The sequence below is a fragment of the Fomitiporia mediterranea genome (assembly GCF_000271605.1).
Source record: "Fomitiporia mediterranea MF3/22 unplaced genomic scaffold FOMMEscaffold_16, whole genome shotgun sequence".
NCBI classification, from domain to species: Eukaryota; Fungi; Basidiomycota; class Agaricomycetes; order Hymenochaetales; family Hymenochaetaceae; genus Fomitiporia; species Fomitiporia mediterranea.
In genome coordinates, this window is record NW_006760401.1 from 1,195,983 (window position 1) to 1,212,632 (window position 16,650).

At 47.7% G+C, this 16,650-nt stretch overlaps 5 protein-coding genes across 5 annotated transcripts; 4 read left to right on the top strand and 1 right to left on the bottom strand.

Moving 5' to 3' along the window:
- Positions 1 to 526: 526 nt before the first annotated feature.
- On the bottom strand, positions 527 to 3,710 carry FOMMEDRAFT_137095 (trehalase; the record flags this gene model as incomplete). The annotated part of the gene is made up of 11 exons (XM_007271325.1): positions 527 to 582; positions 743 to 959; positions 1,066 to 1,156; positions 1,291 to 1,966; positions 2,028 to 2,246; positions 2,303 to 2,498; positions 2,562 to 2,596; positions 2,650 to 2,784; positions 2,841 to 3,267; positions 3,453 to 3,624; positions 3,661 to 3,710. The coding sequence occupies 11 exons, from the start codon at positions 3,708 to 3,710 to the stop codon at positions 527 to 529; spliced, it is 2,274 nt and encodes a 757-aa protein (XP_007271387.1).
- A 602-nt stretch (positions 3,711 to 4,312) lies between these two features.
- FOMMEDRAFT_171112 (uncharacterized protein) lies at positions 4,313 to 7,317 on the top strand (the record flags this gene model as incomplete). The annotated part of the gene is made up of 7 exons (XM_007271326.1): positions 4,313 to 4,389; positions 4,450 to 4,696; positions 4,746 to 6,057; positions 6,114 to 6,166; positions 6,221 to 6,247; positions 6,729 to 6,959; positions 7,020 to 7,317. 7 exons carry the CDS (start codon positions 4,313 to 4,315, stop codon positions 7,275 to 7,277), a joined length of 2,205 nt encoding a protein of 734 aa, XP_007271388.1. The 3' UTR covers positions 7,278 to 7,317.
- On the top strand, positions 7,310 to 11,456 carry FOMMEDRAFT_171113 (ras GEF; the record flags this gene model as incomplete). The annotated part of the gene is made up of 5 exons (XM_007271327.1): positions 7,310 to 10,630; positions 10,685 to 10,777; positions 10,838 to 10,961; positions 11,040 to 11,286; positions 11,342 to 11,456. The coding sequence occupies 5 exons, from the start codon at positions 7,310 to 7,312 to the stop codon at positions 11,454 to 11,456; spliced, it is 3,900 nt and encodes a 1,299-aa protein (XP_007271389.1).
- Positions 11,457 to 13,030: 1,574 nt separating this feature from the next.
- FOMMEDRAFT_143270 (uncharacterized protein) lies at positions 13,031 to 13,543 on the top strand. Its single transcript, XM_007271328.1, has one exon. It carries the CDS (start codon positions 13,170 to 13,172, stop codon positions 13,527 to 13,529), a length of 360 nt encoding a protein of 119 aa, XP_007271390.1. The 5' UTR covers positions 13,031 to 13,169; the 3' UTR covers positions 13,530 to 13,543.
- A 13-nt stretch (positions 13,544 to 13,556) lies between these two features.
- FOMMEDRAFT_143271 (aquaporin) lies at positions 13,557 to 15,206 on the top strand (the record flags this gene model as incomplete). Its single annotated transcript, XM_007271329.1, has 9 exons — positions 13,557 to 13,711; positions 13,766 to 13,868; positions 13,941 to 13,974; positions 14,025 to 14,083; positions 14,145 to 14,339; positions 14,395 to 14,413; positions 14,466 to 14,485; positions 14,544 to 14,881; positions 14,937 to 15,206. 9 exons carry the CDS (start codon positions 13,557 to 13,559, stop codon positions 15,016 to 15,018), a joined length of 1,005 nt encoding a protein of 334 aa, XP_007271391.1. The 3' UTR covers positions 15,019 to 15,206.
- Between the last annotated feature and the right edge of the window lie 1,444 nt (positions 15,207 to 16,650).

A 16,650-nucleotide genomic window follows, 5' to 3' on the forward strand; every position in this document is an offset into this window, starting at 1 on the left:
CGTTTGCGTTACCATCCAATAATTCCAGTTATTGACATATTCTTCCGACTCTCGGACCAAGAAATGTTAAGACCCGTTGATCTATGGTAGTAGTGTGTATTATATTGATCACCTGTCTCATGAACTGATAATTAATCATCACGGTTTCCTTCTAATAAGGCATTGCTACCGTGTCATGCATTAGTGACGGGAGTCATGTAAAACATGTTCCTTATTTCTGATTGTACACTTAACACATATCATTATTCAGACACTTGATATAGGGCGCCTTTCTGAATTGATAAATTAGACTCCACGAAGGGTGTGAAGTTAATTTAGATTCAAAACGCGGCCACCAATACAGCATATGATTAATTACCTTGCCAACTTGTAGCATTGTCGTCGTTCTTTATAGAACAGAATTTGAGGTGATAAGAATGATCCAAACATTTTACCGTATACTGTAGTCCAATACAGACTTGTTTACCTCCTGGCAACTGATAAGAGCACAAGAAAACAATAACACGATTTATTGGACACGGGTCTTTTAAGTACACACAACGTCAATCAGGATCACGAAAGGATAAATGGAAAACACTAAAACTAATCCGAACAGTTCGCATCGAACGAATATATGCAAGGAATAAAGAATAAGAATGATAACTCTGTCAAGTCCAGCGTCACATTTATGACGTAGATATTTAAAGGAGGGAAGTCAAAAGAGAGCCTCCAACCAAAGCCGCGAGGATCACCGTACGCGCACCCGATGCTGTTTCGACAGCGCGGAATGCAGCATTTGAATTACTACCTGTGTCACCTGCCGCTAGAAGGGGAGGACACGTCGGCGCGGCTAGCACTTTACCGTACCTGGAAGCCACCCAAAGGACAACGCCGTTTGTCCAACCGAAACCGGCTTGTACTGTATATTCACCACCACGTCCGGCGGAGTCGACGTCCGAAGCTGAGAACTTCTCGAACATCTGTGAGGTCATACGTGTAATATGTGATGTTATTAAAGAGACGAGGTGATAAAATTAGTTAGATTGAATATCAATACAATAAAGTGAAGGAATGATAGACACGTACGTTTCCGGTGTTATTGACACTCTGCGTAACGTTCAATTCCGCGTCCGATAGACGGGGAAGGACACCAGGAATAGAACCACCCGTAGCGTGCCTAGAATAAATACGACACTCGTCAGTTCAACGGGATATTCCGGCATAGAAATAGAACTCGTGCAGCGGGACGCCCAATCTCGGGCCATTCCGACATTGCCTGGGAGGAACAGAGAGATTGGAGTGGTTGCTTACCAGCTGCAAAGCGCGCTCGTGATATACCGGTTCGCCAACTCACGTTGGAGCGTGGCGGCCCATGTTTCGTTTTCTGTTGCGTTGCCCCCGTTGACGACTGTACCATTTAGAGTATTTATATCTGCCCCAGCACTTGCGTTTCCACCACTTGCGAGTGGCTGTCCGGGAAGTGCACTCACGTCGATCCCAAGCTGGCCCGAAGGAATCAGCGAAAATGAAGAACCACTCGCTGGTACGGGCGTGGTGGAGATGTTAGAAGGTATGTTCGAAAGCGCCTCGAGCATAATTTGCTGATGTGGCGGCCATGAATTTGGTGCGTCCCATTGCAAACCTGTCTCAAGGAAAGTCGTCGGGAACGTTCCATTGTAGTGCTTCATGACCAAGTTGATTGACGAAAACGCGCCAAAGGCTGCAGTCTCGTTAGACAAAAGCTCATCCGGGATAATACCAGTCCAGAATGGATAGAAGGTTGCAGTCGAGAAAATGTCGTTGCGGGCATTGGACGTCAGGTTGAAGTCGTAAAACGCGAGCTTGTTTGAATCCCAGAAGAGGTCAAGAATAGCGGCTCGCAGGTTCTGCGCTGCTGAATTATGAGCTGTAATACGTTCTTTGGTTGACGTGTCCTGCTTTGAAGAGGATTGTTCGTAAAGCCCAGCAAGGAGAAGATGTGCCTTGTCTTAAGTACCATCAGCATTAGAGCTACGAACCGCACGTATAGAGACAACGAAAACACATACAAAGGATGCTGTTCAAGCAAATTGGGATGTTATTCCGAATATTCAAGGTCCTCAAACCAGGGTTCGTGTTGTTTGTACCTCCAGCGAGAGGCTCCTTGAAGAATCGAGCTGTATAATCCCATCCGGATTCGGCTCCGGTAGCGAGTTGTGCATATAGATCTGCCTTCTGATCATCAGTGAGAGGAGTAGGCAGGTCAGCACCGTTCGCAGTTTCGTAATCTATAAATTCAATGTATTGAGCATTCGAATAACGGCGGATTAGAAGCGATTCGAACCGGTCAAATACGACTCTGGCCGAGGAGCGGAGTTGTTCACATCATATCTTGAGACTTCGTAAGTCTTGCTCGTATAAGGGCTCGTTACGTTAAGAGTCCGGTTCGAATGCCACCAAGCAAGTTCGCGCTCTGCAAGCGGGAGAGCGCGTTCTAGAATTTTAGTGTCATGAGACGCCTGCACATAGTCCGAGAGCATCTGCAAAGGAAACCAAGAAGTTCAGAATCTCACCCGAGACTCGCGGGCATCGGAAGTACATACGTGGATGAATAGCGGAGGCTGAGAACGATCGAGGTCTTGGAAGAAGCTCTTAGTCTGCCGTCCTCCGGTAATGAGTAATTGCGCTTACAGTAGATTCGTCCACCGTTCGGAATGAAACCAACTCTATCTAATTCGTCCATGAAGTTCTGCAGCGTTGCGTTGACCACGTCAAAGAGCTGGGACTCAATGAGTCCCTTCACAATCCAGAAAGAGTCCCAATAATCTGTAAATCGAAATAAAGTTGTGCGCATGAAGTAAACAAAACAAAGGATTACATACATTGTTCCCTAAACCTGCCTCCCGGAACGATAAACGTGTGGTTCAACGGAATGAGTGTACTTTCACAATCATTGCCTCCCTCTCCGCAGAGCGTCGATTCGTTTGTCTGACGTGCAAGCTGTGTCCAAAACCCGTGTACAGTCTGCGAAAATGACTTGACCAGTGAATCCGTCACGTTATTCAGGAATGGCGGGTTCGGGTTGAAGTTCGAAAGGGCCGTAGCTTCCAATTCCAAACCTTCCCCACGGAAGTTCGTGTCGACGAAGTCCACAATTTGTTGTATGGTAATTTGCGTAGTGGAATTTCCGGCAGAGTTGAGAAGATTGTTGAATGCAGAGACCACATTCTCTGATGAAGAGTTTGTTGGTTTGTCAACAAACGTTTTCGGATCCACGTACAAATCCGCGATGTTGACAGTCTGGAGAATCTAGAGAGAAGAGCAATGTAAGTAAACGGACGAAGCAAACTAATCAAGGGATGGAAAATAAAATGAGTTGGCTAATATGAAGCTGGACAGATGCTAGTACTGCCTCGTATAATGATGTATCAAATATTTGACAGACGACATTTCAATAGAAAAAGAAAGAAATAACAATACAAACTAGTGCTTACTTGTCCTGGACAAAAGATTTCACTGGGACACCATGGTTGGATGGGCGGCAATGGTACCTGACTCGGGAGGTCACTCGTCAGTGGGGCAGAAGGTGACGGGACCACCGTCGAGAATGTGATGGAAGGAACTCCAGTGCTTGCACCAGGTGAAGTAGCAGTCGCCAAGGTGGAGCTTGAGGCACCTTGAGGCAAAGCAGAGACACCATACCGTGCTGAGAACACGACCGCTGCGCCAAGATATGCTCCGAGACAGAACATGTCGTATGTCGATGACGGGATGGGACGTCCCAACGGAGAGGCTTCATTGAGCAGCGGTCCTCTTATATTTTCTCCGGTGCGCGCTCCTCGGTCTCGGTATTTTGCTTCTTAGCGTCATATGACCCTAACTTTGACGCAAACGGCACGCATGGTGATCCCATCTGATGACCGAGTCGCCGCATACTGGTACAGGCAAGCGTTTCTTCAATTCCTTTAAACTCATCCCCAGAGATGCCCCGAGGCCGCAAAAAAGCATGTCATGGTCCAGAGCAGAAGCTTTTGTCATCACGGAGATTGCAATGTGCTGGAAACATTAATAAAAGTTTGGACTGTGTCAAGAATTGGAAGGTCTGAGAGTAAGATGAAATTTCTTCATGAAAGTGATCAGTTAGACGACCCAATTCAAAGATCATATGCTCGGAGGCGCTAAGATCAGAGGGAGATGAATGATCAGACGTGAGTCCTGATGCGCAGGTTAGACGATTGAATACGGGGTTAGCGCACATTAAGCGCAAGCAAAGCAGACGGCTATTCAACCTCAGTCGCGTGAGACCTGCGGGGACAAAAAGGCTCACGTTGTACCCTCCCTAATACATAAAATCATGAATGGGACGTATTCAAAAGGAAGGTATTACGTAACCGCCGATGTGAATTTGTTAAACGACAGCCTCTGCTTCCAGTGTTCACACACGACATCATCCATGGAGCGCATGCACTCACCGTCTGACATCTAACGTAGACTTTGTTCGACAACGAAACTAATCAAGGCTGATAGCGGGCTTCAGCCCTTCAAAATATTCCGGATGCTACAGAATGATAGATTATGCGACAGACTAAATAATGTCTCCTTAGTAGAGTCTGAAGACTCCGAACCGTCCATTTCGTTGCTTGATCTGCCAGCCGATGTTATGATAATACTCTTTGACTATCTTGGGGTTGGATCTCTGCGTTGCCTTGCTTTAACATGCAAACATCTTCATGACTCAGTAAGTTGTTTGAAATATTGAGACGGTGGTTGGCTGACGAATAATCTAGGTATTCAAGTTTGGATGGACCTCGTATTTGCGTTCGAATACACGTTTCTCATGGAGTCTTTCCTGCACTGATAGAGTATGGTCCGCGTACGAACGTGTTCGCTACAATACAATTACTGATTATAACTGGGAATGCCGAAGCTTTGTCGCTCGTCCGCTTTCACCGCCCTGGCGTGGTAGACAGCGCCCTAGTCTTGCCGTCTCACAAAGTCGGCTAGTCGTTTCTGCAGGGGACAAGTTGGATGTATATGCTTTCTCAAGTCAAGCATGCCTTTCGGATGCACCTACCGTCCATCTTGAGGCAACACTTTTGGTCAACAGAATGGATCATCACCAGCCACGACACGATGTCACATCCATGGCATTTTTACCAGGCAACGGGGAAGACAGAAGACTCCTTGCAGGCTTCGCGGATGGCAGTGTTATGCGTGTGACATTACCGGATATGAGGAAAAGCCAACAGCATCCGTCTCCAGAATTCGAGACTCTGCTCGTCGGAGAAGACCCGATCCAGAGCATTTCGGCCTCCGGCAGTTTGTCATTCAGCCTCTCCAGTTCGGGGAAAGGTACTCTCCACGAGGCACGTGGAAGAATCGTATCCGAAATTGATATCAAGGAGAAATGCTGGTCTTCATTCCTCTCTGCTGGCGATGCATCCTATGTCGCTATAGGCACAAGCTCTACTGTACCATTGGCCATATACCCTGTTAATGAAACCGCTCTTAGTTCATCTCCGTCGGTGGTTCTGACTAGCATGAGAAGTTCTGAATTGGGTGTCAGATCGCCGGCTTCCGCGGTCTACGGGATTGCCGGTTCTCCACTGTCTTTTCCCGGAAATCCTGGACAAGTTATCGTCTCTGGTTGGTTCGACGGATGCGTGCGTCTCTACGACCTGCGTACACCATCAACATCGTCTTCCGCGAGTAACTCATCAACTAAGGCAGTGCCGACCCTGTCACCTGCAATGATCTTGTTTGACCCATGGCAAAGAGAGAGCATATACTCTGTTTCAACAGGTGGAGGTTCTGGGTACACTATCGCTGCAGGAACTGCTCGCCATAGTGTTGTCGCGTTTTGGGATGTGCGAGCACCACGTGCGGGCTGGAGTGTGCACGCACCGGGAAATGATACGTCGCCTGTATATGCGACCGTACTTGAAAGCTCTCGACTTTTTGGAGCGACGCAGAGCCGCGCATTTGTCTACGATTTTGGGCCTGGTGTTGGTGTGGAAACGTACCCACCTCTGCCGCGTGCAATCGGCAAGGGTCATCACAGTAAGGGTGGAGTTTCCGACTCACTCATGATGGAAGACGGTGTGTGTTATGTGGTCACGAAGTACTCACATAAGAATCCCATGGCCGGCGGGTAGTTATGGAAGAGAAGGGCTTTACCTTTCTGGAACATGACGAATTGCGTATAATGGTTTCGGAATCAAGGTTTTATAGGCTAACGGTGGATTTACTGAGCGCTGTATAGCCATTCTGTGACTTATCCGTGGTTCCCGTGCGTTCCAGAAGCACCCAAGTTATAGGTATACCTGAGCAAAATTCAAACAGACTCTCCATGTGTGATAATTATAGAATTCTTTTCCGACTGGTTTCGAATCGCAATTTAGATTTTTTCACACTACCAAAGCTATAGTATGCCCTGTACGGTGCCAAGCCTGGAAGAGGTAGCGGAAGCACGGATGAATGGCTTTTTCGGAGGTATTTGTGGAAAAACCACCTATAAGAAATACCCCAGCAACGGGCCTCCCTGCGAGGCGACCCGCATTTTTGCCTGTCGACTGAGCTTTGCGTATACCCTGCGAGTCACCTCCCGATACCAACAACGCTTTCCGCTGCACGACTGACTGTGCTGTAGAGGAAAGAAAGACAAGCAAACGAAATTGATACCGACCCGCTTGCGCCAAGTAGTAGCAGCCCTGAAGCGAGCTTACCTAATATAGCAATTCATTTTAGAGCCAGGATTCTAGTAGCTCCAGGCGGAGGTGGTCACTTTCGTCCCCAACGCCAACGGACTGCTGCTGATCGTTCTTGACGCCGTCAAGCACGTCGCTGTGTCGAGCGCAAGTGGCCAACAAAAGTCTGAACGTCATCGCTGGACTCGTGGGCGCAGGCCGCACCTTCGTCGCGGAGATATTTTTACATCGGTTGTTCGTGTTGACGCGCTGCTCGGACACGCTTGCAAGTCAGTGCAGCCGCAGTCACCACAGGTACGTAGCGAATTTCAATTCAGAAATGATAAAGAAAGTTCATGACGAGGCGCATTCTAGTGCATTTCGTTGTCGCTGCCACGCTTCGTAGTAGTACTCCCGCAGCTCGGTTCGCGTTCAAGCTCGCAACGCTTTCTGCCGCCTGTGCTGGAACTGAGCGGCGATAACGAGCAACACGTTTCGCGACGATTCTTTTTCTGGGACGCGTCTGATACCCTGTTCGGATCGTACCCACCGTCTGAACGACGGTCTTTCGCCCACGTACTTAGTTCCCCACTGCAACGCCTTCACTTGCACCAGCCCGACATTACGATTTAACGACATCACCAGCCGCTATCTGTTGTTTTATTATGCTACCACCTACTATCGACACGTCTGTCGGACGGGTCATCTACTCTTCTACATCTAAGTCTGCGGGGCCGTCCAACATCGGCACGTCTCCGCGCGGGACACGGTCCCGTAGCTTGTCAACTGCGTCCACTTCATCGTCAATCTCACTCGTCACACCCGTCCCATCCTCTGGCAATGCATCGTCTTCATCCTTGGAACTCCCACACACGACTGATTCGAGGGACGACTCGGCGGCTATTCCTTCGGCAAGCGAACAGAGAAAATACTATTCTGATGAAGAGGATGAAGGAATTTCGGACGTTTTTGTGCGTGCTCTCCATGATTTCGTCCCACAACAGCAGAATGCTACGTGCCTAGCTTTTCGTGCGGGCGAGATAATTCGTGTTCTTAATCGAGATCCTAGTGGTTGGTGGGACGGAGAGATTGATGGCCGGAGAGGGTGGTTTCCAAGCAATTATGTTAGTCCGATCAGCTTGGCTGATCGGCCTGTGCCTCTGTCGAAGAAAACACATGGCCGTTCTATGTCGGACATATCCTTTGCGTCTCGGGCTAGTACAGCAAGTCCTATGCATCGACCGAAATACGATTCTGGAAGTGGAGATTCGCTAGGACCTGCCAGCCATGCACATCCCTTGATGGTTCCCTTGCTACATAGTTTACAACTTCTTCAGAACACGACTCTCGTCCGACGAACGAGTCACTATCAACCTGCAGTCGCATGTATTATCCAGTGCATACGGGCACTCCTGCAATCAACGGATTGTCTAGCACGTGGCGCACCTCTGCTCATCCGATTTCCCGTGATAGCGCAACAGCGGAAGCGTGTTCTGGCTGATCTAGCACTGCTTGTGACGCAGAGCAAGAAGGCGTCATCCTTGGAGTTCCAAACTGATGAGGAGCGAGATCCGGAAGAGGAGCTTATGCTCCGACTGGCCGGCCAAGTATTTGCTCGTGTCCGACGTTTTCTCGCCGTTGTCGTACAGTGTGGCGTCGATCTTCCTGAACGTAGCTTCGGGAACGCTATTGGCACTTCCTCTTCGGAGACTGTGTATGATAATTCGGTGGAACTTTACAAGGATTCTGAGAATGTGCAAAGGCAATACGGTTTCCAAGCGGATGACAATTTATACCTTTCGGAAGCAACACCGAAGTCTGCAGATATTGACCCAAAGCAGTACACGACGCGCCCGTCTACGGACTCGAATTCAACAACACAGTCCCATGCACGATCGTCTCGCACGACCAGCGCTGTTAGCCTCCATGGTTATCATGGGCGTCAAATGTCGCTCAGTAGCTCCTCCAGTTTTTCATCCTTTTCTTCTTTAGACTCTCCGGGTACGCCGCCGACGCCGCCATTCCCCGAAGGTCCATGTACAGCTATGCAGGTCCAGCAAGCTTTGCGTTCGATACATGATAGCCTGCTTTCCACTATCGCTGCCTTTATTGGACATGTTCATGCTCATTCACGTACCGCTCATGCTTCAAGTACTGGGCATCTCTTTGCGCTCGTGCGCCAAATAGTCGACGTTGTATGTCGGCTATTGACGATTGTTGATGCGGTTATGTGCGTGGAGGCGATACCGTGGATGAAACGGGCTGCTCTTGAGACTGCGAAGGAGAACCTATACCAGGTAGCTTGTGCACTTGCTGACGCTGTTCGGGAAATGGCGACCAGCATGTCGATACCCCCGTCCGAAGAGGAGGAGGAACGCAGACACCTGCTCAAAGTCGCAACAGACGTATTAAAAGCAGGATCAGACTGTGTATCTGCGATTAAGACCTGTCTAGCCCGACCGCTTAATGCACCTCCGTACGTCATCGTACTTCCGCCTATATCGGAGTCCAATACACCGTCCGTTGAATCTTCTGAAAGGACCTTGCATGAGCAAGATGCCGCGCTCGCACGCTTTGCAACTGAAACTGACGATTGGAAGGACGATAATGATGAGGAGAAGCGCGCTTCAGTTGCGAGTGGTGGAACAGTTCTACCTCAGACCTTGGAGGAGCTTCATGAACAAGTGCAGGTAGGATACGCGACGACAACGCGGGATTTCGAATTTGACAACGAGGATACCACGATTCAATCTTTGAAGCGGTCTTCGTCCGATAGACGATCACCTAAACTTGCATATGATGAGGAAGAGTACCCGGTGGCTCCACTAGATATGCCTGGAAGGGATCGCCAGTCCTTCATAGCTGCGCTGAACATGGACCTTTCTGGGACCATCGAAGAAGAAACCAAAGAGGAGGAGGGTCGGAATTCTTTTGAGAAAGACATGCCTTCCCCTACATCTCAAGCTCATTCTATCGCCCCTCCTTCGAGCGAGGAGGGTCAAAGAGGGAGTGTTCGGACGCATAAATCACTCGAAGATAAACTGCTTAATGGCGAATTACCCTCAATTCCACAAACGACTGATGATGAAGACAGCAATATCCCGCTGGCTTGGGCCTTGTCCCATGACTATGCGCCGCAAGATGTCGCGTACAATAGTGAGGGTCAGCTGGTCGGCGCGACATTAGAAGCGCTTATCGAAAAAATGACTACCCATGACCAGATTCCGGATGCTGGGTTCTCTGCAGTTTTCTTCCTGACTTTCAGGCTTTTCACGACTGCATACGGCCTTGCTGAGGCAGTCATCGCCAGATTCAACCTCGCCCAGCCTAGTGGTTTATCGGATGCAGACGCCGCCTCGTGGTCTCAGCAAAAGCTTTTGCCAGTACGATTGAGGGTGCAAAACCTTCTCAAGCTTTGGTTGGAGGTGCACTGGCGTGTTGGTGTGGATGATGAAGCTCTCCCTGTACTCCAGTCATTTGTACGAGGGACAATGGCGGAAGTCTTTGCTGGTCCCGCGCAGCGACTTGATGATCTGATCTCAACCCGAAGTTCAATGACCGAAGATTCACCAATCAGTCCACTTAGTGAACGTCAGCGTCTCAATGATCGATTGCGTGATGCTGGGATTCCCCTGAATCCCTCCATTGTTCCTAGCTCCTCGTCTTCTGAAACCCCACGTACTGTTATGACGAAGGCGTTGTTAGTATCACTTCGTGCTCACAACTTTGATTCAATTGCTGTGACGGACTTCGATGCGCTTGAACTCGCACGACAGATGACGCTGGTAGAGAGTCGACTATACTCTGCGATCACAGCAGAAGAGATGATTGAGCTCGGGAGACCCGGCGCGCCGCCCGCGGTCAATATCAAGGCGGTCACCACTCTGAGTACAGCTATTACCGGATGGGTCTCAGAATCTATTCTTGGGGAACAAGATGTGAAGAGACGCGCAACACTAATGAAGTTTTTCATCAAAGTTGCCGATGTGAGTTTAAGCTTTGACTGCAGAGAACGTAACGTTACTAACTTGTAATATCAGCGATGTACGTCTCTGAATAACTTCAGCACACCACGTTCTATTCTTGCCGCACTGGACTCGTCGACCATTTCTCGACTTCACCAAACGTGGTCGGTGAGTATCTCAATTAGGTCGTATAATGTTGGGGTGCTGACCAAGGCTACCTGATTTTAGACTCTAGCGCAGAAGAGCAAATTGCAGCTCGAGGTATTACGGAAACTAGCGGATCACGCGCGAAATTACCACGAGTATCGAACTCGACTTCGCAATACCAATCCGCCTGCAGTACCGTTCCTCGGTATGTATGCGCCCATATGTCGCCGGCACCCTTTTCTTCTGAGCTATCATTGACCCTCCTTCGATCTGCCTTGTATAGGTCTGTATCTGACCGATCTCACATTTTGTCGGGAGGGTAACCCGTCGCACCGAGCTTCTCCGTTGGAGCCAAATAAGAAGCTTTTGAATTTCAACAAATATCACAAGCTAGCTCGCATCGTGCAGGATATGCAGCGCTTCCAGGTGTCATACAATCTCAAAGACGTAGCTGAAGCGCAGCAGTATCTCCACTTCTGTCTTGATAAGACCAAAGACCACGGTGATTTGGATGATCTGTATCGGCGGAGGTTTGTGTTTTCCTCTTGGCCAATTCTTTTCATACATTGACTGATGGTGAACTAGTCAACTATTGGAACCTAAACGTGCCGCAGAGGCTCCAGCTGCCAGTGAATTGAAACCATCGATATTTAGCTGGGGCAACCGCTCTCAGACTGCGTCACAACCGACCATCGCGTGAACCCCAGACATGATCTAGTACACATCTCTCTACTCCACTCTTCAGTTGCATTCGCCTTCAAATTCGGAAAGGTGTATTTTTATTGAGATTGCCTACATGCCCTAACGTATTCATCGTGTTGTTGTGAATTGTGCATCCGTTTTTTTTTTAAATTTCATTTCGCTCAACTTGCTTCATCCCCTGGCCTCGCGGAATTCGCTGTCGTAATCGTTTCGATTCGTCTCGATCTTTTTATTCAGGCTGTTCACACGTTCTGGTTCTTTTACTTCACTTGTCATTCTAGCATATCGTATATTGGAATAGCATTCCTTCCTCTCCTGTCTTTTAGTCTTACATGATTTGGGTATTTAATTCTGTAAGCGATGTGCAAACAGAGAGTTGTTTCAATTCGAGAATAATAAATTCGTTTACATCTTTGGTCTCTCGGACCCGGAGAATCTTGAGTCGACGTCCTCTAGAGGCTCCACCCTGCGGTGAGGTTTCCTCTTGATGCGTAAAAAAACTTCTGTAATATTGATGTTTTTCTCGTCCTCCGTCATGCGACACGCCGCCAGGGCATGTGGGGTTGGAATGTTCTTTTCTTCGATTACTCGAAAAAGCCGATGTTCATTGACCGATCTTCAAATTCGACCGTCTTAATACCATCCCCAAGGACAAAAACATACAGAGGAAGACCAAATGCATAATTACGGAGGCGGCGCTACAAATTGTGTTATAAAACGTAAGTAATTATTCTCACCCTAGATTATCTTCTGCTTCGGGCTCCACTACCATCACCTTCGGACATCACATACTCGTACCCGTACAGTGATCATCACTAATGTTTGTTTACCTCGCACATCATGTTTGTGGTCAGTAAAAACTTCCAAGCGAGCAGCGCTTGCAACTTCTTTGGGCGGAAATCCGCTTGCAATGATGGTGCAGTGACTGCAGCGAAAAGGTAAAGCCAGCTGTGATTTTGTAACAAGCTCAATTAAACAACTGATCAGATTGATAACAGTATGTTCACTGGGCGCCGGGATCAATGTTACTTCGTGCGATGTTGACGGGACATATTCTTAGACAAAAAGTTCACAAGACCACATAATACATTTCACAGAAGACTGAATACAGACGCCCAAGGTCGCCACAAAAGTCTACGGCACGCGGAAAGAAAGCGGCCGCGGATCTCTTCAGTTTATGGATACCCGGCCGCGCGCACTCTCATTCAAGAGTAGTATGGAACAGAACAACGGCGTACCACAATCTTGTTTTCTCCTCGGAGAGAAGCGCCGATGAGTCTCTTCTGTAAATTATGCACAAGCTCGATGCCGTTACATGACTAATGCTTTTACTCCCCAGAATTAGACTGTACTTAACATTACCTGAAAACCCTCCACAAACACATTGCTTGTTTGTCTTCCTTTCCTTCCGCTCCACGTCTCAGATATTTTCCAAACTGACGCGGTCAGGGCAGGAGTAAGTTGTATACCGATCGCGGAAAGGAATTATGATTCAATAATCGGAGCACTGCATCTGAGACATGGCTTCTTTCCCCCTTAGCGGGTTCAATTCGATAGTACCGAAGAGGAAGTCCCATTTCTCTTGACGAATGGCGTGCCAGTTAAATTGTAACCGCACAGGCTACGGACAAGTCAGTGCCTATTCAAGCGGGCTTCTCGACGAGGCTTCGTACTCTTGTCGCGATGTTTGTCTCTGATCGTTATCTTGGAGATGGTCATCCGGACCACCTCAATTGCATTGAAGATGTCCGTTTGGACATTCATCCCCGTTTTAGGGAAATCTTACACCATTGACGCAACGGCTTCTACATCTGCATGGCGCGCATATAAAACGTGTTGGGGTCTCCGGCATGGGCTTCTCGCGAATATACGGTTATTGCTGAGAACCCGAAGACAAGAGATCAGCTCTATTCTAAACAAGTCCATTCTGCACTTTGGGAATTTCACTTGGAGTTTCCAGAGCAAGCCCGTTTGGAACTCAGCCAAAAGTCTTGTCAGCCCTCGATATAAAACAGTCCGGTCTTGGATACCAGAACAGCAGCATTCAGTAGCTCTGCACTCCTCCGACTAGGTTTCTTCCTCCTCAGAACTTTTTAAAATGTCGATCTCTGAACAATCTGCGAAGGGAATTGTTCCAAAGATTAGACAGACTTCCTCCGACGAGCCTAACGTTCACGAAGTCCCGAATTCTCAATCGTACACCACCGACATGTCCTATTTCTTGAGGTACCCAAATCGCTGGTCAAAACTACGGTATGGACTTTTTCACTCTTCTGCATGATGCTCTCACCTACCTCGTGCCAATAGTTATAACATTCGCGAACCAGCCGCGGAGTTTCTGGGTACCGCCATTCTTTGCTGGTTTGGCACAGCAGGGAACGCACAAGGGATCCTCTTTGACAATCCGAACGTGTCTCCCACTCCAGCAGGGGTATGATCATCTTTCACCGTTTGTTATTGCCTCACTGAGGGCGTTCTGCAGGGTTGGATGTCTGTTGCTATCGGTTGGGGAATCGGTAATCATTCACTTATCTACTCCCATCTCCCTACTCTAACGCGAAGACAGGCCTTGGACTTGGTGCATGGGTTTCTGCTGGTATTAGCGGTGGACACATTAATCCCGCGGTCAGTGGTATCTCGCGAGCATCGCGGATTAGCGCCTCGACTTATAAGTCTATTTGACTAGGTTACAATTACTATGGCCACTTACCGCGGGTTTCCTTGGAAGAAGGTTCCGATCTACTGCATCTCCCAACTTTTGGGGGGAATCGTTGGTGCAGCGTTGACTTATGCGAATTACGTTGATGCCATCAACCTTGCCGAAGGCGGACCCGGTATTCGCACTGTTTCGGGAACGGCTGGCCTGTTCGGCACGTACGCGGTGAGTCCAATATTAGAGTGAAGTTTTAGTTTGATTACTGATGACTTTTTGCCAGGTATCCTATCTTTCTAATGGTCTGTGTCATGTGTTGATTATGCTTCTTGTACTAACTTTTTCGTCACTCAGCTTCGGCCTTCTTTGAGCAAGTAAGTTGCACAATTTTCGCTCAACCACTCTTCGGTATTAACGTGGTCTTAAATCAAGTTCTTTGGCGCCTTTCTTCTAGTTTTCGTTCTCTTAGCTGTGCTAGACAGGAAGAACGGACCTCCACCGGCTGGACTTGTCCCGGTCGTCCTCTTCCTCATATTGTTTGGCCTCGGCATGGCACTCGGTGCTCAGACCGGGTTTGCGGTGAACCCAGCCCGTGACCTAGGACCGCGTATTTTGACTGCAATGGCCGGCTATGGCGCAGCAGTATTCACTTTCCGCCACCAGTACTGGCTATGGTGTGGTGTGCTTGCTCCGATCCTTGGAGGTCTCGTTGCAGGATTTGTATACGATGCGTTTGTGTACACTGGCGAGGATAGTATTTTCAACCGGCCGTAAGTCCTTTTACAGATTTTTTGAGAAGCCATTTGGTCATCCTTTACCTTCCAGGAATCGAGCTGCTAGGACAACACGTTTGCATGCGCTGACAAAAGAGGCACAGAAAATTCCCTCTGGCGGCGACATGGTCTGAAGACAGACAAAATTCTTTTCTAGACGGACACGACTTACGAAGAAGCTCTGCATGACTAACTGAAGTGGTCCCCGGGTATCAAATTGAACAATTCTTTGGATTTACATGCCCCTTTACCTTCTTGGTTTTACTTTTCGCTTTTTTGCCTTCAGGTTTTGATTACTGCCGGACAGATGTTGTACATTAGCTCCTCTTTTTTTTGTTTTCTCTTCTCGGGTACTTGCGACCCACGATCCATGATCACTACGTCTTGCAATGACAAAACGCTCTCAATGATTACGCCCATCAGGCACTCTGTATAATGATATTGGTTTGGGTCTACCAATGAAATACCTTTTCAACCCACTCATTTATCTGTGCGCCATTTGAGTTAGCTCGGATGGACCGTCTACAATGTGCAATTGTTCGGTTGCGGATGACTCATCACTTTGCAGCATACGAGCGAGCATGATGTCATTTGTACATTACTTCACTGGTGTGATAACTTACCGCATTGTGCATTCATGGAGACTGACCGAGATCTCCACACATTATCCTATCAGTATCATGCTACAGGCTCCATTTTATTTTGCTTGCCCCCATTACTTCAACCCACAACCTTGGTCCACATCTCCAATCCCTGATGGTCAGAAACCAGAAACATTACAAACCAAGGTAGGCAAATTTTGACACCAATAGGGACTACTAAACATTGATTGAAATAGGAAAAGAAACTAAATCATGGCCTGTACAGAGGATCAAGTGAAATTGGAAATGATTACTGTAAACTTTAATTGTCATGTGATAAGTTCAGAAGAATTGAGTTTTTTGCGACTTGCGACTGGCAGGCCAACTCTTCTCCAGACACTTTGAGGGACTTCGTATGGATATCTAACCATGCAACTCGTATTGAAGAATTATTTTGATCAAAGGCGGCAAAGATGGCAACCAAGCTTCTCAAGTCAAAAACTGCAGCAGTCCCATGACTCCCATCACACTCACCTCCAATACAGCCCAAATCCAGTCTATATATCTATACTTACCTTAGGAAGAGTTATTGCAAGTTCTTCTCTTCACACTACAGATGAAATGCTCTACATCCATTATCAACGACAGACCCTCTTAGTCATCTGACGATGACTGCTCATTTTCGAATGTTCTCTACAAAGAGCAGACTCGGACTAGCTTGGTAGCTGCATCATCAAATTCTTGGGACTTGGATATAGAAAAGCATCTGGAAAGTTATGACAATGAAGGCTGTAGCATATGCTTGCAAGGAGACTCCATTAACTGTAGCAAACTGATCAGCTCAGGATTCTGCACCAGGCTACTTTCTCTTACTAGTGCTGCTTATTCCACATGCAGTCCTCTTGATACTGTAATTTTCTAATTTTATTGTTAGCTTATTCATATCTCAATCCCCATTTCTTGGAAAATGGAAGCCCAAGCAGTTCACCTTACACTGAACTGGTGGAAGGTTTCCCTTACTGTCATTTTCATAAATATTGTCACACGCGCGATTCGTGATTTTCGTCACACTAAGTACACTCAAATACAAAATCTATCATAACTCAACTAATACTTAACCAAATTACATGATCTAAGCTGTAAAAATTATACTTTTAAAGTGTCTTTCATATCCCAGAAAAAATA

Coding starts and splice junctions, on each gene's coding strand:
- FOMMEDRAFT_143270 (XM_007271328.1), top strand. CDS start 13,170: ATGGTCATCCGGACCACCTCAATTGCATTGAAGATGTCCGTTTGGACA.